The sequence below is a fragment of the Lolium rigidum genome, chromosome 3 (genome assembly GCF_022539505.1).
Source record: "Lolium rigidum isolate FL_2022 chromosome 3, APGP_CSIRO_Lrig_0.1, whole genome shotgun sequence".
NCBI lineage: Eukaryota > Viridiplantae > Streptophyta > Magnoliopsida > Poales > Poaceae > Lolium > Lolium rigidum.
In genome coordinates this window covers 172,420,214-172,442,651 of record NC_061510.1, presented here as the reverse complement: position 1 = coordinate 172,442,651, position 22,438 = coordinate 172,420,214, and the positions used below count along the sequence as shown (strand labels likewise).

At 43.9% G+C, this 22,438-nt stretch overlaps 1 protein-coding gene across 1 annotated transcript; it reads right to left on the bottom strand.

Moving 5' to 3' along the window:
• Positions 1-1,160, bottom strand: LOC124698644 (polygalacturonase inhibitor-like). The gene has a single exon (XM_047231115.1). The coding sequence runs from the start codon at positions 1,107-1,109 to the stop codon at positions 252-254; it is 858 nt and encodes a 285-aa protein (XP_047087071.1). The 5' UTR covers positions 1,110-1,160; the 3' UTR covers positions 1-251.
• Positions 1,161-22,438: the final 21,278 nt, after the last annotated feature.

Sequence of the window (22,438 nt, the reverse complement as noted above, 5' to 3'; positions counted from 1 at the left end):
TGAAACAACGACGGCGCCAAACGCACTTGGACTTGAACTCTTGGTCACACGACAACCATATAGTTGAGGGAACTTGGCCAACTTGCGACTAATTTGCCCATTGACGAATTTACGTTACTACTAATCACGAACTAAAACATAAGAGACCATGTTATTAGGCTCAATGGCGCAGGAAATGCTAGCTGGCCACTGCCCACTGACAAAGTACTAACATCATACGTCACTGAATCGCTCATTGGAGAGGAAGGTAGCTAGCTGCAGGGTGCGAGCGGACGGCCGCACAGACACTTGTTGGGGACGAAGTGCTTGGGCCCGAAGCGGTGCGTGTACCGGCCCTGCGGTATGGGCCCGCAGAGGCTGTTGTAGCTGACGTCGAACGCCAGCCACTTCCTGGCCGCCGCGGCCGCCGGGATGCTCCCGTAGATCATGTTGTGGTCGATGGCCAGGATGTCGAGCCCCTCCGGCAGCTGGACGCGGCCCAGGTCGAACGCGAACCGGTTGCGCGACAGCCTCAGCGCGTTCATCTTCTTCTTGGCGCCGAAAAGCATGGACGCGTCGCCCGTGAGCTGGTTGTCGGTGAGGTCCAGGTCGCCGAACTCCGCGTCCGCGAACGTGGCCGGCAGCGGGCCGGTGAGGTTGTTCCCGACGAGGGAGAGGTCGTACACGGTGGCCGTGGGCGGGATGGCACCGGAGAGGCGGTTGCCGTCGAGGCGGAGGAAGTTGAGGGCGGGGAGGGCGCCGCGCGGGCCGAGGAACTCCGGGATGCGGCCGTAGAGGCGGTTGTAGGCCAGGTTGACGGTCTGCAGCGCGGTGAGGTTGGCGATGGCGGCGGGGACCGGCGCGGAGATGTTGAGCGCGAAGACGGTGAGCTCGGTGACTCGGCCGGTAGTGGTGTCGCAGGAGATGCCCGGCCAGGAGCAGCAGGGCACGGTGGAGTTCCAGCCTGAGAGCTCCGGGTGGTTGCCCAGGGCCGACTTGATGGCCAGGAGCGCCGCCTTGTCGGACTTGACGCAGAGTGCACCGTCGGCACGCGCCGCTGCTGCCGCGAGGACAAGGACTGCGACGAGGAATACTGTTGTGGCTCGGCGGAACGGATTGGTGAGCTGCATGGTGGCGGTGTCCTGGCGTCCTGCTGAAGACTGAGCTGATTTGTTGTTGAGACTACTGTGTGTGATTATAAAGTCTGCAGGTCGATAACCATGCATATATAGGAGCAAGTAGGAAACGAGTTAGCTGTACATTGTTGACTGAGATCGGAAGCGTTCGTGATGTGGGAGTACGGTACGATGGCACACATGTCGTGCGCTCTTCTGAGTCCACACGTTACACATCCTTATTACACTTGTCCTGTCAAATTCCATCGGGCCACACCACATGCATGCACGGGGCATGTTTGGCCACTCTGAATGTGTGTTGTACAGCGATGGGCAGACATGGAGGAGCGCCTAAATATCTTCGCTTTGCATCATGACATCTTACTTCACTATGGGTCCACGGCAGCACAAATTCATGGGCAGTACAGCGTGTAGCATGAGAGGAATGACATTGCGCTTTGTCACTGTCACAACTAACAATCTCTAGACTGTATCTAGTTTCACGGACTACTTCGTTGGCGAGCATGCAGCATCATGATCATACTATATGCAAAGCAAGCCAGGACATGTTCAGTTGTTCACATTATCTCATTCTCAAAGATCACAAGTATAGCGATTTGAGTGGCGGGAGCAAAAATAGGCTCACACCGGCGCGCCCCAAACGGCGCCCGGCGATTTTTCGAGCCCAATAGAAGCGCCGGTAATCCCGTGCCGGCCCCTTGGTCAAGCGCGCGAATCGGGCACGCCGGCGACTCGCGAGGCTGAACATTTTGGGCGTGGGAGCCGCCTGTCAGCCACACATCCCAAGTCGACGCCAGAGGGGAGTGGCAGGGACGATCGTCAGCGGCACATTCAATTTTAACCTAACCGTCGCCTACCTCGCGACGGGAGTTATTGGGGCGCAGCGGCAGTGCAGTTTCCGCAGACGCGCAGCGAACCGTCTGTCGCGCCTTGCTCTTCGTGCTGACGTTAATGAGCGCCACCGCTCCCTCGCCTCCCTCCGGCCTATAAAAAGAGCCGCCTCTCATCGTCCCTCTCGCACACAAACCCTAGCGCCTCTCTCCCCAAGCCTAGCCGCCACCATCTGAAGAGACGACGCCATGTCTGATCGAGGCCGAGGTCGTGGTCGTGGTCGCGGCAGAGCTGCACGCTCGCCATCGCGTGCGATGCCGTCGTCTTCATCGCCGGATCTGCATGAGGAGGAGCGGCCGGTGGTGTTCGAGTTCGTCGTCGTCCTCAAGGGCGACCCGCACGCCATCCAGAGGCTGCCGGACACGTTTGCCGACTTCGTCGTCGGCGATGAGCTGGGCTCGCTGCATCTGCGGGAGGCTGCATGCGGCTGCTGCCGGTGGATCGTGGACGTGATCTACGACGCGCGCGGCAAGATATACCTCCACATCGGCTGGGAGAAGTTCGCGCGCTACGACCACCTCGAAGCCGGCTTCGTGCTCATGTTCTCCTACCTTGGCGACAGGGACATGAGCGTCAAGGTGTTCGACGAGACGCGCTGCTGCCGCCACTACCACGGCGACAATGCCAAGGAGGACGACGACTGAGTATATTTTGTTCGCAACGAAAATTGGCACGCATGTTTCTGGATGTTCTTCCTCGAAAGAACCAATAGGGGCACTGTGACCAGCTGAATTTTCCAGTTTGGATGACTGGGTGTGCCCTCGAGTGTTCTTTATTGGCAGCTAACACACGAACCCCGCGATGACCGGCCTAGTTAGGTTTAGTTATTTTGCAATGTTTTAGTATCAACCATGGTTCAAACTATGTATTAGTTTGTGGAAAACCATGTTCCAAACTATATCTTCGTGTAAACCATGTTCACAATTATGTATTACTTTGTGGAATGGAATGTTTCTTCTCTTTATTCGATTTGCTATGCTTTTATTTGTGATTTTAATTCAAAACATCTATCAGGGCCGCTGGTTTGGGGGCGTTGGTGTGGGAACAGCTCTCCCAAATAGAGGATGCAGTGTCGACGTCCCCCATACGGAGGTGCCGGCGCCTCTGCCGGCGACTATTTAGGGGGTGCCGATGGAGATGCTCTAACAATCGAGAAAAATTCGAAAAATGCTTATCCCAATCCCGTCTCTCCGTAAGTAAATTGCAAAAGGCCACCACAATTATGTGGGAATTTCAAAATTCTGCCACTTTCTAAAAAAAATTGCAAAAATATACCAACATTTCGTTGGTTGTTTGAAATGTGTACTAATACTCGAATTAAGTGTTAATGGCGATTCTGACAAGCATGACCCACTATTAAGGATCTGCTAGTGAAGTACGACTCACATTGGGTGATGCAGCCCGTCCTTCGGTCTTCACCACATCATGTGCTTCATCGCCAACACGTCACGCAAAGGTGAATCTTCTTCTTTATGCGTGCCTACAATTTCCTATGTTGAATGGTACGCTACTTCATACTCTGTCATATGTCTATGATAGGGATACCTCGACAAGTACGGAGGGAAGGGAGGATGGCACGGATGCCCGAGGACTCAAGCCTGAGGTCACAGAAGCATGGAAGAGGAGAAGGAAGAAGAGCTGGTGAAACCGGCGCTCAAACTGACACTACCAACCCCCACGCCGAACCAGTCCGATGCACGAGCCGGCGCGTCGGAACCCCTACTGAAACATACCGGCGCCACGCCCGACCCCTCCAAACTTACCGCCGACGAGTGCTACTTTATCCCTTTTGTCTTGTACCTAAACTACCCCTCCTTAGTGGCTCCCTATATATAGTCCCCCCTCCCCACCTAGGAACCCTAGAGTTAGGATGAACTAGAACTTAGCTTGTGTCTTTGCCCTGTAATATTGGTCTTCCTTGCTTTTGTGGGAGAATGAAGAATCTGTTGAACAATTATCTGCATGTGTTGCATGTGTCAATGGAAGAACATGTTATGTATCATGTATGGCATCATAGTATCCTTACTATTGGCCACCTTTATATCATAATCTAGTTTCTTATCGATAACAACAGAAATTGGAAAGTTATGAACTGAAAATTGAGAGGGATAAATTATGAAAAGAAATAGTTGGCCCTTGCAAATAAAATTGATGAATTAGGTTGTGATATTATCTGCTTATAAGAAAAAAAAGGGAATCCTTTGACATGGATTATTTCAGAAAATTATGTCCTAAGAAGTTTACTGATGACCCACAAGTATAGGGGATCGCAACAGTCTTCGAGGGAAGTAAAACCCAATTTATTGATTCGACACAAGGGGAGCCAAAAAATATTTGTAAGCCTTAACAACGGAGTTGTCAATTCAGCTGCACCTGGAAACAGGCTTGCTCGCAATAGTTAATCAGTAGCAACAGTTTTATAGCAGTAGCAGTAGTGAAATATAAGCAGCAGTGTAATAAAGACAACGAGTAGTGATTATAGTAAACAGCAGGATTAAAATACCGTAGGCATAGGGATGGATGAACGGGCGCTCGCATGGATAAGATAACTCATGTAATAATCAAGACAAGGCATTTGCAGATAATAATAAAATAGTATCCAAGTACTAAATAACCATAGGCATGTGTTCCGTATATAGTCGTACGTGCTCGCAATGAGAAACTTGCACAACATGTTTTGTCCTACCAGATCGGTGGCAGCCTGAGCCTCTAGGGAAACTATCGGTAATTAAGGTACTCCTTTTAATAGAGTACCGGAGCAAAGCATTAACACTCCATGAACACATGTGATCCTCATATCACAGCCTTCCCCTCCGGTTGTCCCAATTTCTGTCACTTTGGGGCCTCGGGTTCCGGACAGCAATATGTGTATACAACTTGCAGGTAAGATCATAAAACAATCAATATCATCATGAATCAATAACATGTTCAGATCTGAAATCATGGCACTCGGGCCCTAAGTGACAAGCATTAAGCATAACGAGTTGCAACAATATCATAAAAGTACCAACAACGGATACTAGGCACCATGCCCTAACAATCTTATGGCTATTACATGAACAATCTCATCCAATCCCTACCATCCCCTTGAGCCTACAACGGGGATTTACTCACACATGGACGGTCGATGGAGAGGCGTCGGTGGCGATGATGGCGATGATCTCCTCCAATTCCCCATCCCGGCAGGGTGCCAGAACGGAGTTTCTGATCCCGAAATAGGGTTTTCGATGGCGGCGGAGTTCTGGAAAATTGGTCGAACCCCCGTGCGTTTTTAGGTCGAGGGCTTTAAGTAGTCCAGAGGGGAGCGCCAGGGGCTGGCCGAGGCGGCGTCCCCATGTGGCGGCGCGGCCATGGGCCCACCGCGCCACCACGTGGCGTGCGCGCCTCGTGGTCCCTCTCCGTCTCGTCTTCTGGCTCCGTGGTCTTCTGTAAAAATAGGCCCATTGCAATTATTTCCAGAGATTTTCTTGAAATTTGATTTTCTGCACAAAAAGAAGACACCAGGGCAATTCTGCTGAAAACAGCGTTAGTCCGTGTTAGTTGTATCCAAAATACACAAATTAGAGGCAAAACAATAGCAAAAGTGTTCGGGAAAGTAGATACATTTTGGATGTATCAACTCCCCCCAAGCTTAGCTTATTGCTTGTCCTCGAGCAATTCAGTTAACAACTGAGTGCGATAAAAGAACTTTCACGAACACATTTGCTCATATGATGTAAATATTCTCATTATATGGACGAGTACTTAGGCAATCCATAATAAGATAAATGCAAATAAAGTCATCTAATAGTTATGTCAATCATGAAAAAGATACCAACAAACTAATAATAAGCATCATGAAACATATCTATCAGCAGGATTGTGATACGTCTCCGACGTATCGATAATTTCTTATGTTCCATGCCACATTATTGATGATATCTACATGTTTTATACACATTATATGTCGTATTTATGCATTTTCCGGCACTAACCTATTAACAAGATGCCGAAGAGCCGATTCTGTTGTTTTCTGCTGTTTTTGGTTTCAGAAATCCTAGTAAAGAAATATTCTCGGAATTGGACGAAATCAACGCCCAGGGGCCTATTTTTCCACGAAGCTTCCAGAAGTCCGAAGGAGAGACGAAGTGGGGCCACGAGGCGGCCACACACTAAGGCGGCGCGGCCCGGGCCTAGGCCGCGCCGGCCTGTGTGTGGGGCCCTCGTGTGGCCCCCCGACCTGCCCTTCCGCCTACATATAGTCTTCGTCGCGATACCCCCAGCACCGAGAGCCACGATACGGAAAAGTTATCGAGACGCCGCCGCCGCCAATCCCATCTCGGGGGATTCTGGAGATCACCTCCGGCACCCTGCCGGAGAGGGGATTCATCTCCCGGAGGACTCTTCACCGCCATGGTCGCCTCCGGAGTGATGAGTGAGTAGTTCACCCCTGGACTATGGGTCCATTGCAGTAGCTAGATGGTTGTCTTCTCCTCATGTGCTTCATTGTCGGATCTTGTGAGCTGCCTAACATGATCAAGATCATCTATCTGTAATTCTATATGTTGTGTTTATCGGGATCCGATGGATAGAGAATACTATGTTATGTTGATTATCAATCTATTACCTATGTGTTGTTTATGATCTTGCATGCTCTCCGTTATTAGTAGAGGCTCGGCCAAGTTTTTACTCTTAACTCCAAGAGGGAGTATTTATGCTCGATAGTGGGTTCATGTCTCCGTGAATGCGGGGAGTGACGAAACCTCTAAGTATATGGATGTACTCGTTGCCACTAGGGATAAAACATTGATGCTATGTCCGAGGATGTAGTTATTGATTACATTACGCACCATACTTAATGCAATTGTCTCGTTGTTTTACAACTTAATACTGGAAGGGGTTCGGATGATAACTCGAAGGTGGACTTTTTAGGCATAGATGCATGCCGGATAGCGGTCTATGTACTTTGTCGTAATGCCCAATTAAATCTCACAATATTCATCATGTCATGTATGTGCATTGTTATGCCCTCTCTATTTGTCAATTGCCCGATCGTAATTTGTTCACCCAACATGCTATCTTATGGGAGAGACACCTCTAGTGAACTGTGGACCCCGGTCCATTCTTTACATCCGAATTACAAATCTACTCGCAATACTTGTTTTACTTTTTTCTGCAAACAATCATCATCCACACTATACATCTAATCCTTTGTTAGAGCAAGCCGGTGAGATTGACAACCTCACTGTTTCGTTGGGGCAAAGTACTTTGGTTGTGTTGTGCAGGTTCCACGTTGGCGCCGGAATCCCTGGTGTTGCGCCGCACTACATCCCGCCGCCATCAACCTTCAACGTGCTTCTTGGCTCCTCCCGGTTCGATAAACCTTGGTTTCTTTCTGAGGGAAAACTTGCTGCTGTGCGCATCATACCTTCCTCTTGGGGTTCCCAACGAACGTGTGAGTTACACGCCATCAAGCATATTTTCTGGCGCCGTTGCCGGGGAGGAAAGGTAAAAGGCACTCATACTCCGGTCCCAGGTAACTAAGTACTTTTATGTTGCCATTGTGTGAGTGTTCGAAGCTATTTCCTTTAGATCCTGCAATTGCATCTTTTTGTTTCTTGTTTACACTAGTAAGGCATAATGGACAACAATGAGCTTCTTATTCTATTTCCTGAGTTAAAACATGAATGGTTTAATGCGAAAATTAAAAAACCTATGGAACCTTATTTGCATGCTGGTTGTAATATTAGTATGAACGCTTTGAACACCATTGTTGATAATGATATAGAAAATGCTAAGCTTGGGGAAGCTGTTTTTGATGAAAATGATCTCTTTAGCCCTCCGGGTATTGAGGAGAAAGTTTATGTTGATTATGATATGCCTCCCATATATGATGATTATAATGATAGTGGTCTTTTGGTGCCGCCTACTATGGAGAGTAAATTTTATTGTGATTATACTATGCCTCCTATATTTGATGATGAGAATAATAATGATAGCTACTTTGTTGAATTTGCTCCCACTACAATTAATAAGAATGACTATACTTATGTTGGGAGTAGTAATAATTTTATGCATGAGACTCATGATAAGAATGCTTTATGTGATAGTTATATTGTTGAGTTTGTTCATGATGCTACTGAAAGTTATTATGAGAGAGGAAAATATGGTTGTAAAAATTTTCATGTTACTAAAACACCTCTCTATATGCTGGAAATCTTGAAATTGTGCTTGTGTTGCCTTTCTATGCTTGTTGCATTATGCTTCATGAATTTGTTTATTTACAAGATTCCTATGCATAGGAAGCATGTTAGGCTTAAATTTGTTTTGAATTTGCTTCTTGATGCTCTCTTTTGCTTCAACTACTATTTCTTGCGAGTGCATCATTAAAACTGCTGAGCCCATCTTAATGGCTATAAAGAAAGCACTTTTTGGGAGATAACCCATGTGTTTATTTTACTACAGTACTTTTGTTTTATATTTGAGTCTTGGAAGTTGTTACTACTGTAGCAACCTCTCCTTATCTTATTTTATTGCATTTGTTGTGCCAAGTAAAGTCTTTGATAGTAAGGTTGATACTAGATTTGGATTACTGCGCAGAAACAGATTTCTTTGCTGTCACGAATCTGGGCCTAATTCTCTGTAGGTAACTCAGAAAATTATGCCAATTTACGTGAGTGATCCCCAGATATGTACGCAACTTTCATTCAATTTGAGAATTTTAATTTGAGCAAGTCTGGTGCCTCTTTAAAATTCGTCTTTACGGACTGTTCTGTTTTGACAGATTCTGCCTTTTATTTCGCATTGCCTCTTTCGCTGTGTTGGATGGAATCCTTTGTTCCATTACCTTCCAGTAGCTTTGAGCAATGTCCAGAAGTGTTAAGAATGATTGTGTCACCTCTGAACATGTGAATTTTTGATTATGTACTAACCCTCTAATGAGTTTGTTTTGAGTTTGGTGTGGAGGAAGTTTTCAAGGGTCAAGAGAGGAGGATGATACAATATGATCAAGAAGAGTGAAAAGTCTAAGCTTGGGGATGCCCCGTGGTTCATCCCTGCATATTTCAAGAAGACTCAAGCATCTAAGCTTGGGGATGCCCAAGGCATCCCCTTCTTCATCGACAAATTATCGAGTTCCTTCTCTTGAAACTATATTTTTATTCCATCACATCTTATGTGCTTTGCTTGGAGCGTTGGTTTGTTTTTGTTTTTGTTCTTGTTTGAATAAATGCTTGTGTGGGAGAGAGACACGCTCCGCTGGTTCATATGAACACATGTGTTCTTAGCTTTTAATGTTCATGGCGAAGGTTGAAACTGCTTCGTTAAAATGTTATATGGTTGGAATCGGGAAATGCTACATGTAGTAATTCTAAAATGTCTTGAATAACTTGATACTTGGCAATTGTTGTGCTCATGTTTAAGCTCTTGCATCATATACTTTGCACCCATTAATGAAGAAACACCTAGAGCTTGCTAAATTTGGTTTGCATATTTGGTCTCTCTAAAGTCTAGATAATTTCTAGTATTGAGTTTTGAACAACAAGGAAGACGGTGTAGAGTCTTATAATGTTTACAATATGTCTTTTATGTGAGTTTTGCTGCACCGGTTCGTCCTTGTGTTTGTTTCAAATAACCTTGCTAGCCTAAACCTTGTATCGAGAGGGAATACTTCTCATGCATCCAAAATCCTTGAGCCAACCACTATGCCATTTGTGTCCACCATACCTACCTAATACATGGTATTTCTCCGCCATTCCAAAGTAAATTGCTTGAGTGCTACCTTTAAAATTTCCATTCTTTACCTTTGCAATATATAGCTCATGGGAAAAATAGCTTAAAAACTATTGTGGTATTGAATATGTACTTATGCACTTTATCTCTTATTAAGTTGCTTGTTGTGCGATAACCATGTTTTCTGGGGACGCCATCAACTACTCTTTGTTGAATATCATGTGAGTTGCTATGCATGTCCGTCTTGTCTGAAGTAAGGGAGATCTACCACTTTAATGGTTAGAGCATGCATATTGTTAGAGAAGAACATTGGGACGCTAACGAAAGCCATGAATCATGGTGGAAGTTTCAGTTTTGGACATATATCCTCAATCTCATATGAGAACACTAATTGTTGCTACATGCTTATGCATTAAAGAGGAGTCCATTATCTGTTGTCTATGTTGTCCCGGTATGGATGTCTAAGTTGAGAATAATCAAAAGCGAGAAATCCAAAATGCGAGCTTTCTCCTTAGACCTTTGTACATGCGGCATGGAGGTACCCCTTTGTGACACTTGGTTAAAACATGTGTATTGCGATGATCCAGTAGTCCAAGCTAATTAGGACAAGGTGCGGGCACTATTAGTATACTATGCATGAGGCTTGCAACTTGTAAGATATAATTTACATAATACATGTGCTTTATTACTACCGTTGACAAAATTGTTCCTTGTTTCTCAAAATAAAAGCTCTAGCACAAATATAGCAATCGATGCTTTCCTCTGCGAAGGACCTTTCTTTTACTTTTTAATGTTGAGTCAGCTTCACCTATTTCTCTCCACCTCAAGAAGCAAACACTTGTGTGAACCGTGCATTGATTCCTACATACTTGCATATTGCACTTGTTATATTACTCTATGTTGACAATATCCATGAGATATACATGTTATAAGTTGAAAGCAACCGCTGAAACTTAATCTTCTTTTGTGTTGCTTCAATACCTTTACTTTGATTTATTGCTTTATGAGTTAACTCTTATGCAAGACTTATTGATGCTTGTCTTGAAGTACTATTCATGAAAAGTCTTTGCTTTATGATTCATTTGTTTACTCATGTCATTACCCTTGTTTTGATCGCTGCATTCATTACATATGTTTACAATAGTATGATCAAGGTTATGATGGCATGTCACTCCAGAAATTATCTTTGTTATCGTTTTCCTGCTCGGGACGAGCAGGAACTAAGCTTGGGGATGCTGATACGTCTCCGATGTATCGATAATTTCTTATGTTCCATGCCACATTATTGATGATATCTACATGTTTTATACACATTATATGTCGTATTTATGCATTTTCCGGCACTAACCTATTAACAAGATGCCGAAGAGCTAGTTGTCGTTTTCTCGCTGTTTTTGGTTTCGTAAATCCTAGTAAAGAAATATTCTCGGAATTGGACGAAATCAACGCCCAGGGGCCTATTTTTCCATGAAGCTTCCGAAGTCCGAAGGAGAGACGAAGTGGGGCCACGAGGCGGCCACACACTAAGGCGGCGCGGCCCGGGCCTCGGGCCGCGCCGCCTGCTGTGTGGGGCCCTCGTGTGGCCCCCCGACCTGCCCTTCCGCCTACATATAGTCTTCGTCGCGAAACCCCCGCACCGAGAGCCACGATACGGAAAACCCTACTGAGACGCCGCCGCCGCCAATCCCATCTCGGGGGATTCTGGAGATCACCTCCGGCACCCTGCCGGAGAGGGGATTCATCTCCCGGAGGACTCTTCACCGCCATGGTCGCCTCCGGAGTGATGAGTGAGTAGTTCACCCCCGGACTATGGGTCCATAGCAGTAGCTAGATGGTTGTCTTCTCCTCATGTGCTTCATTGTCGGATCTTGTGAGCTGCCTAACATGATCAAGATCATCTATCCGTAATTCTATATGTTGTGTTTGTCGGGATCCGATGGATAGAGAATACTATGTTATGTTGATTATCAATCTATTACCTATGTGTTGTTTATGATCTTGCATGCTCTCCGTTATTAGTAGAGGCTCTGGCCAAGTTTTTACTCTTAACTCCAAGAGGGAGTATTTATGCTCGATAGTGGGTTCATGTCTCCGTGAATCTGGGGGAGTGACAGAAACCTCTAAGGTTATGGATGTACTATTGCCACTAGAGATAAAACATTGATGCTATGTCCGAGGATGTAGTTATTGATTACACTACGCACCATACTTAATGCAATTGTCTGTTGTTTTACAGCTTAATACTGGAAGGGGTTCGGATGATAACCTGAAGGTGGACTTTTTAGGCATAGATGCATGCTGGATAGCGGTCTATGTACTTTGTCGTAATGCCCAATTAAATCTCACAATATTCATCATGTCATGTATGTGCATTGTTATGCCCTCTCTATTTGTCAATTGCCCGACCGTAATTTGTTCACCCAACATGCTATCTTATGGGAGAGACACCTCTAGTGAACTCGTGGACCCCGGTCCATTCTTTACATCTGAAATACAAATCTACTCGCAATACTTGTTCTACTATTTTCTCGCAAACAATCATCATCCACACTATACATCTAATCCTTTGTTACGAGCAAGCCGGTGAGATTGACAACCTCACTGTTTCGTTGGGGCAAAGTACTTTGGTTGTGTTGTGCAGGTTCCACGTTGGCGCCGGAATCCCCGGTGTTGCGCCGCACTACATCCCGCCGCCATCAACCTTCAACGTGCTTCTTGGCTCCTCCTGGTTCGATAAACCTTGGTTTCTTTCTGAGGGAAAACTTGCTGTTGTGCGCATCATACCTTCCTCTTGGGGTTCCCAACGAACGTGTGAGTTACACGCCATCAGATTGTAATGCTCATAAAAAGATATGATAAAGTGGTATCTCGCTTGCCCGTATTTGTACAGCAAACCATAAATGCCCAGGTGATGACCCACAAGTATAGGGGGTGTATCGTAGTACTTTCGATAAATAAGAGTGTCGAACCCAACGAGGAGCAGAAGGTGTTGACAAGCAGTTTCGATGAAGGATTCACTGTAAATGCTCACGTACAAGTATTCGGGGGTTTTGATGTAACAGATGAATAAAGTACAAGTAAGTAAAATGCGAGAGAAATAATTGCAGCGAGTGGCCCAATCCTTTTTAGCACAAAGGAGAAGCCGGTTTGTTTACTTATAATGACCAAACGTTCTCGAGGACACACGGGATTTTAGTCTAGTGCTTTCGCTACATGCGACTGATTAATCTTCATTGTTTTGATAAGTGTTGTGTGGGTGAACCTATGCTAATGTACCGCCCTTCCTAGGACTAATACATACTTGTGATTATACCCCTTGCAAGCATCCGCAACTACAAGAAAGTAATTAAGATAAATCTAACCACAGCCTTAAACTCTGAGATCCTGTGATCCCTCCTGCATCGATATACCAACGGGGGCTTAGGTTTCTGTCACTCCGGCAACCCGCAATTGGCAAACGAGTACAAGATGCATTCCCCTAGGCCCATAAATGGTGAAGTATCGTGTAGTCAACGTTCACACGACACCACTAGAAGAATGACACCACAACTTAAATATCATAACATTGAATATTACTCAACCATAATTCACTACTAACATTTAGACTTCACCCATGTCCTCAAGAACTAAGCGAACTACTCACGAGACATCATATGGAACATGATCAGAGGTGATATGATGATGAATAACAATCTGAACATAAACCTTGGTTCAATGGTTTCACTCAATAGCATCAATAACAAGTAGAAATCAATACCGGGAGAGTTTCCCTATCAAACAATCAAGATCAGACCCAAATTGCTACAGCGGTGACGAGGTGCTGCGGTGGAGATGGCGGTGATGATGATGAAGATGATGGTGATGGTGATGGAGATGATGTCCAGCTCGATGGCGGTGATGATGGCGTCGATTTCCCCTCCGGGAGGGAATTTCCCGGCGGATTCCTGCCCACCGGAGAGCTCTTTTCTCTCTCGGTGTTCTCCGCCCCGCAGAGGCGGCTGTGGCTCTTCGCGACGTACCCTCTGGAGCTTAGGTTTTCGGGACGAAGGGTTTCGCGTAGAAAAGGAGGCGAGAGGGGCTGTGGGGCCCCCACACCACAAGGTGGCGCGGCCAGGCCATGGGCCGCGCCGCCCTATGGTCTGGGACCACCTTGGGTCCAGCCGGCTCCCCTTCTCGGCTTCCTTCGTCATCTGGAAAAATAGGATTTTTGGTGTAATTTCCTTCCACAGTTGATCTTCCGAAATATTGCATCCTTACGGTGCTTTTTCCAGCAGAATCCTGGCTCCGGTGCGCGATCTCCAAATAATCACGAAACATGCAAAATAGATGAAATAACATAAGTATTTTGCCCCAATATGAAATATATCAATGAATAACAGCAAATTATGATATAAAATAGTGATGCAAATTGGACGTATCAACTCCCCCAAGCTTAGACTTCGCTTGTCCCCAAGCGAAACTCGAACTCGGTAAACAGGACCACATGTTTATGGAGTGAAGAGTCGATAAATAAAATACGGACAAGAAGCATCATATTCATTCACACAAGACATTATAGTAAACAACTTCCTCATATAACTCAACTTGAAACAAGTATAAGGTAATCACAAATAAAGGTGCATAAGGAATCATAATTGGTGATGGCAAACTTTGTTCTTGGTCGTAGAACATTTAACGTATTATATTTATCTATTGAGCAGCGCTCTCATATTAAAGCTTATGGTAAACTTGCATACTCAATCATATTAATCATTGATGACCTTCAAAGCTATATTCATTAAGGTAAAACTTGTACTAAACAAGAAAGAGTAAAGACATGATGAAGCAAATCACAATATAATAGTTTGATCACAACAACTCAAATGCTTGCTTGAGATGGATGGAAATAGGTTTACTGACTCAACATAAAGTAAAAGACAGGCCCTTCGCAGAGGGAAGCAGGGATTAAATCATGTGCTAGAGCTTTTTCAGTTTTGAAATCATATAAAGAGAATAAAAGTAAAGTTTTGAGAGGTGTTTGTCGTTGTCAACGACCGGTAGCGGGTACTCTAACCCCCTTGCCAAACAGACCTCCAAAGAGCGGCTCCCATGAAGGACGTTATCTCTACCAAGCAAGGTAGATCATCCCTCTTCTCTTTTGTTTACACATGTACTTTAGTTTATTTAAGGATGACACTCCCCCCAACCTTTGCTTACACAAGCCATGGCTAACCGAATCCTCGGGTGCCTTCTAACAATCTCATACCATGGAGGAGTGTCTATTGCAAAATTAAGTTGCTTACTGATGAATCAGGGCAAAACATGTGAAGAGAATTATTAATGAAAGTGGATTAATTGGGGCTGGGAACCCCGTTGCCAGCTCTTATTGCAAAATTATAGGATAAGTGGACGAAGCCACTAGTCCATTAGTGGAGGCTGCCTAACAAGACTGAAAGATAAAACACCACATACTTCCTCATGAGCTATAAAACATTGACACAAATAAGAAGTAATAAATTTTGAATTGTTTAAAGGTAGCACATGAAGTATTTACTTGGAGTGGCAGTAAAATACCATGCAAGTAGGTAGATATGGTGGACACAAATGGCATAGGTTTGGGTTCAGGTTTGGATGCACGAGAATTATTCCCTCTCAAGCATGTGTCTTTGGCTAGCAAGGTTAAATAGCAAGCATAGGAGTTGAGGGAAACAAACAAATATACATGTGATAGACATAATCATGCATCTTTCTTGTAAGCACAAACAATTTTAACTTCAGAATAATAAGCTATGAGCTAACAAGAAAGGAAGACAATGAAACAACTATATGTATTTCTCTTTTCTACTTAAACCGCAAGGTGTTGTTGCTATTGACGAATGCTAAGTTTGCCAAAACCAAATAGATTTACTCAATGCTCCCAAAGTGGTACCAATACTAAAATCAAGATCAATCATATAGTAGAAATTGCAAACTAAAATAAGGTGTGCAATATGTAATTGATAAGACTTCTCATAATGTTTCATAACGATAACTCACACCAAGGGATACATAGACAAACTAAAGGAGAAATACTTCCACACCGCAACCCATCTTATACGATAACTTCCTGATACGTCTCCAACGTATCTATAATTTCCGATGTTCCATGCTTGTTTTATGACAATACCAACATGTTTTGTTCACACTTTATATCATTTTTATGCGTTTTCCGGAACTAACCTATTGACGAGATGCCGAAAGGCCGCTTGCTGTTTTCTCGCTGTTTTTGGTTTCGGAAATCCTAGTAAGGAAATATTTTCGGAATCGGACGAAATCAATTCCGGGGATCTTATAATTTCGCGAAGCTTCCGTAGCACCGGAGAAGGGCCGTAGAGGTGCCGGGGGGCCCACACCACCCGGCCGCGCGGCTCGAGGGGGCGCGCCCCTATGGTGGCACCACCCCGTGGCCCCTCCGACTCCGATTCTTCGCCTATTTAAGCCGTCGTGACCTAAAAACATCGACGTAAAAAGACGAACCTCCAGTAAAGACTCCGTGGGCGCCGCCACATCGCGAAACTCCAATTCGGGGGACAGAAGTCTCTGTTTCGGCACCCTCCCGGGACGGGGAATTGCCCCCGGAGCCGTCTCCACCGCCGTCTTCACCGCCATCGCTGCCTCCATGATGAGGAGGGAGTAATCCACCCCCGAGGCTGAGGGCTTCGCTGTAGCTATGTGGTTCATCTCTCTCCCATGTACCTCAATACAATAATCTCATGAGCTGCTTTACATGATTGAGATTCATATGAGTTTTGTATCACAATTCATCTATGTGCTACTCTAGTGATGTTATTAAAGTAGTTCTATTCCTCCCGCACGTGTGTAAAGGCGACAGTGTGTGCACCGTGTTAGTACTTGGTTTATGCTATGATCATGATCTCTTGTAGATTGCGAAGTTAACTATTGCTATGATAATATTGATGTGATCTATTCCTCCTACATATGCATGAAGGTTACAGTGTGCATGCTATGCTAGTACTTGGTTTAGTCTGTTGATCTATCTTACACTAAAGGTTACTAAAACATGAGCATTATTGTGGAGCTTGTTAACTCCGGCATTGAGGGTTCGTGTAATCCTACGCAATGTGTTCATCATCCAACAAAAGTGTAGAGTATGCATTTATCTATTCTGTTATGTGATCAATGTTGAGAGTGTCCACTAGTGAAAGTGTAATCCCTAGGCCTTGTTCCTAAATATCGCTATCGCTACTTGCTTATCGTTTTATCGCGTTACTACTCGCTGCAATACTACCACCATCAACTATACGCCAGCTAAGCTATTTTCCGGCACCGTTGCTACTTATTCATACCACCTCGTATTTCACTATCTCTTCGCCGAACTAGTGCACCTATTAGGTGTGTTGGGGACACAAGAGACTTCTTGCTTTGTGGTTGCAGTGGTTGCATGAGAGGGATATCTTTGACCTCTTCCTCCCCGAGTTCGATAAACCTTGGGTATCCACTTAAGGGAAACTTGCCGCTGTTCTACAAACCTCTCGCTCTTGGGGGCCCAACACTATCTACAGGAAAGGAGGGGGAACGTAGACATCAAGCTATTTTCTCGGCGCCGTTGCCGGGGAGGAAAGGTAAAAGGCACTCATACTCCGGCTCCGTGTACAGTACTTTTCTCGGCGCCATTGTGTTTGTGCTCGAAGCTATTTCCTTTAGATCCTGCAATTGCATCTTTTTGTTTCTTGTTTACACTAGTTTGGCATAATGGACAACAATGAGCTTCTTATTCTATTTCCTGATTTAAAACATGGATTGTTTGATGCGAAAATTAAAAAACCTATGAAATCTTATTTGCATGCTGGTAGTAATATTAGTATGAACGCTTTGAACACCATTGTTGATAATAATATAGAAAGCTCTAAGCTTGAGGAAGAGGTGTTTGAAAATCCTTTAGCTACTGGTCATTATGTTCTTGATACATCTCCTTCTAATAACAATGATGGTGTGGACACAGATAAACCGACTGTGAAAGATAACTATTCTATTTCCTATGATGACACCGTGCCCCCGATCTCTCGATGATTATTATAAAGAATGCTATGATATAGGTTCTAACTTTCCTTATGAAACTTGTCATAGTCATGATTGGATTACTAAAAACAATTCCCTTAATATGCAATTTGTTTACCATGTTCAAATTCTTGATAATAATCTTACTCCAATTACTATTAATGAGAATAACTCTTCTTATGCCAAATTTAATGATACTTCTATGCATATGAACCATGATAAGAATGTTTTAAGTGATGGGTATATTGTGGATTTCATCAATGATGCTACTGAAAGTTATTATGAGAGAGGGAAATATGGTTATATGCATTTCAATAATATTAAGTTTCCCCTCTTTATGTTGAGAATCTTGAAGTTACTCGTGTTTTATCCTCCTATGCTTGTCACTTTGTTCTCCATGAATTCATTTGTGTACAAGACTCCTCTTCATAGGAAGCATGTTAGACTTAAATGTGTTTTGGATTTGCTTCTTGATGCTCTCTTTTTGCTCCAGATACTATTTCCTGCGAGCGCAACATTAAAACTCGCCGAGCCCATCTTAATGGCTATAAAGAAAGAACTTCTTGGGAGATAACCCATGTGCTATTTTGCTACAGTACTTTGTTTTATATTTGTGTCTTGGAAGTTGTTTACTACTGTAGCAACCTCTCCTTATCATGTTTTTGTGCCAAGTAAAGTCTCTATGGTAAAGTTGATGCTAGATTTGGATTGCTGCGCAGAAACAGCATTGCTGTCTGTCACGAATCTGGGTCTAATTCTCTGTAGGTAACTCAGAAAATTATGCCAATTTACGTGAGTGATCCTCAGATATGTACGCAACTTTCATTAGTTTTGAGTTTTTCCATTTGAGCAAGTCTGGTGCCATTTTAAAATTCGTCTTTACGGACTGTTCTGTTTTTGACAGATTCTGCCTTTTATTTCGCATTGCTTCTTTCGCTGTGTTGGGTGGATTTCTTTATTCCATTACCTTCCAGTAGCTTTGAGCAATGACCAGAAGTGTTAAGAATGATTGTGTCACCTCTGAACATGTGAGTTTTTGATTATGCACTAACCCTCTAATGAGTTTGCTTAAAGTTTGGTGTGGAGGAAGTTTTCAAGGGTCAAGAGAGGAGGATGATATACTATGACCAAGAAGAGTGAAAACTCTAAGCTTGGGGATGCCCCGGTGGTTCACCCCTGCATATTTCAAGAAGACTCAAGCGTCTAAGCTTGGGGATGCCCAAGGCATCCCCTTCTTCATCGACAAATTATCAGTGTTCCTTCTCTTGAAACTATATTTTTATTCGGCCACATCTTATGTACTTTACTTGGAGCGTCCGTGTGCTTTTGTTTTTGTTTTTGTTTTTGTTTGAATAAATGCTTGTGTGGGAGAGAGACACGCTCCGCTGGTTCATATGAACACATGTGTTCTTAGCTTTATCTTTTAGTGTTCATGGCGAAGGTTAAAACTCGCTTCGTTCATTTTTATATGGTTGGAATTGGAAAATGCTACATGTAGTAATTGGTATGATGTCTTGAATAACTTGATACTTGGCAATTGTTGTGCTCTTATTTAAGCTCTTGCATCATATACCTTGCACCTATTAGTGAAGAAATACATAGAGCTTGTTAAAATTTGGTTTGCATGAGTGGTTTCTCTAGAGTCTAGATATTTTCTAGTAAGATGTTTGAACAACAAGGAAGACGATGTATAGTTTTATGATGCTTGTAATATGTCTTTTATGTGAGTTTTGCTGTACTAGTTCGTGCTTGTGTTTGCTTCAAACAACCTTGCTGGCCTAAACCTTGTATCGAGAGGGAATACTTCTCATGCATCCAAATCTTGAGCCAATCACTATGCCATTTGTGTCCACCATACCTACCTACTACATGGTATTTATCCGCCATTCCAAAGTAAATTTCTTGAGTGCTACCTTTAAAATTCCATCATTCACCTTTGCAATATATAGCTCATGGGACAAATAGCTTAAACACTATTGTGGTATTGAATATGTACTTATGCACTTTATCTCTTATTAAGTTGCTTGTTGTGCGATAACCATGCTTCTGGGGACACCATCAACTATTCTTTGTTGAATATCATGTGAGTTGCTATGCATGTCCGTCTTGTCTGAAGTAAGAGAGATCTACCACCTTTATGGTTGGAGCATGCATATTGTTAGAAAAGAACTTTGGGCCGCTAACTAAAGCCATGATTCATGGTGGAAGTTTCAGTTTGGACATATATCCTCAATCTCATATGAGAATAATAATTATTGTCACATGCTTATGCATTAAAGAGGAGTCCATTATCTGTTGTCCATGTTGTCCCGGTATGGATGTCTAAGTTGAGAATAATCAAAAGCGAGAAATCCAAAATGCGAGCTTTCTCCTTAGACCTTTGTACAGAGCGGCATGGAGGTACCCCATTGTGACACTTGGTCAAAACATGTGCATTGCAAAGATCCGGTAGTCCAAGTTAATTAGGACAAGGTGCGGGCACTATTAGTATACTATGCATGAGACTTGCAACTTGTAAGATATAATGTACATAACTCATATGCTTTATTACTACCGTTGACAAAATTGTTTCATGTTTTCAAAATAAAAGCTCTAGCACAAATATAGCAATCGATGCTTTCCTCTTTGAAGGACCATTCTTTTACTTTTATTGTTGAGTCAGTTCACCTATTTCTCTTTACCTCAAGAAGCAAACGCTTGTGTTAACTATGCATTGATTCTTACATACTTGCTTATTGCATTTGTTATATTGCTTTGCATTGACAACTATCCATGAGGTATACATGTTACAAGTGGAAAGTAACCGCTGAAACTTAATCTTCCATAGTGTTGCTTCAATGTCTCTACTAAGAATTTATTGCTTTATGAGTAACTCTTATGCAAGACTTATTGATGCTTGTCTTGAAAGTACTATTCATGAAGAGTCTTTGCTATATGATTCAATTGTTTACTCATTGCATTTACATTGTTTCGAATCGTTGCATTCATCTCATAAGCTTTACAATGGTATGATTAAGATTATGTTGGTAGCATGTCACCTCGTAAATTATCTTTTATCGTTTACCTACTCGAGGACGAGTAGGAACTAAGCTTGGGGATGCCGATACGTCTCCAACGTATCTATAATTTCCGATGTTCCATGCTTGTTTTATGACAATACCAACATGTTTTGTTCACACTTTATATCATTTTTATGCGTTTTCCGGAACTAACCTATTGACGAGATGCCGAAAGGCCAGCTTGCTGTTTTCTCGCTGTTTTTGGTTTCAGAAATCCTAGTAAGGAAATATTTTCGGAATCGGACGAAATCAATTCCGGGGATCTTATAATTTCGCGAAGCTTCCGGAGCACCGGAGAAGGGCCGGAGAGGTGCTGGGGGGCCCACACCACCCGGCCGCGCGGCCCGGGGGGGCGCCCCCTATGGTGGCACCACCCCGTGGCCCCTCCGACTCCGATTCTTCGCCTATTTAAGCCGTCGTGACCTAAAAACATCGACGTAAAAAGACGAACCTCCGTAAAGACTCCGTGGGCGCCGCCACATCGCGAAACTCCACCTCGGGGGACAGAAGTCTCTGTTCCGGCACCCTGCCGGGACGGGGAATCGCCCCGGAGCCGTCTCCACCGCCGTCTTCACCGCCATCGCTGCCTCCATGATGAGGAGGGAGTAATCCACCCCCGAGGCCGAGGGCTTCGCCGTAGCTATGTGGTTCATCTCTCTCCCATGTACCTCAATACAATAATCTCATGAGCTGCTTTACATGATTGAGATTCATATGAGTTTTGTATCACAATTCATCTATGTGCTACTCTAGTGATGTTATTAAAGTAGTTCTATTCCTCCCGCACGTGTGTAAAGGCGACAAGTGTGTGCACCGTGTTAGTACTTGGTTTATGCTATGATCATGATCTCTTGTAGATTGCGAAGTTAACTATTGCTATGATAATATTGATGTGATCTATTCCTCCTACATATGCATGAAGGTTACAGTGTGCATGCTATGCTAGTACTTGGTTTAGTCTGTTGATCTATCTTACACTAAAGGTTACTAAAACATGAGCATTATTGTGGAGCTTGTTAACTCCGGCATTGAGGGTTCGTGTAATCCTACGCAATGTGTTCATCATCCAACAAAAGTGTAGAGTATGCATTTATCTATTCTCGTTATGTGATCAATGTTGAGAGTGTCCACTAGTGAAAGTGTAATCCCTAGGCCTTGTTCCTAAATATCGCTATCGCTACTTGCTTACTCGTTTTACTGCGTTACTACTCGCTCGCAATACTACCACCATCAACTATACGCCAGCAAGCTATTTTCTGGCACCGTTGCTACTTATTCATACCACCTGTATTTCACTATCTCTTCGCCGAACTAGTGCACCTATTAGGTGTGTTGGGGACACAAGAGACTTCTTGCTTTGTGGTTGCAGGGTTGCATGAGAGGGATATCTTTGACCTCTTCCTCCCTGAGTTCGATAAACCTTGGGTATCCACTTAAGGGAAACTTGCTGCTGTTCTACAAACCTCTGCTCTTGGGGGCCCAACACTGTCTACAGGAAAGGAGGGGGACCGTAGACATCACTTCCCTACTCATGATATGACACTACTTGATAGTAAAAAGTAAAAGGTAGTGATGATGTGATACCGCGGCACTCCCGCAAGCTTGGAACAAACCAAGGGGATGCCA

Coding starts and splice junctions, on each gene's coding strand:
- LOC124698644 (XM_047231115.1), bottom strand. CDS start 1,109: ATGCAGCTCACCAATCCGTTCCGCCGAGCCACAACAGTATTCCTCGTC.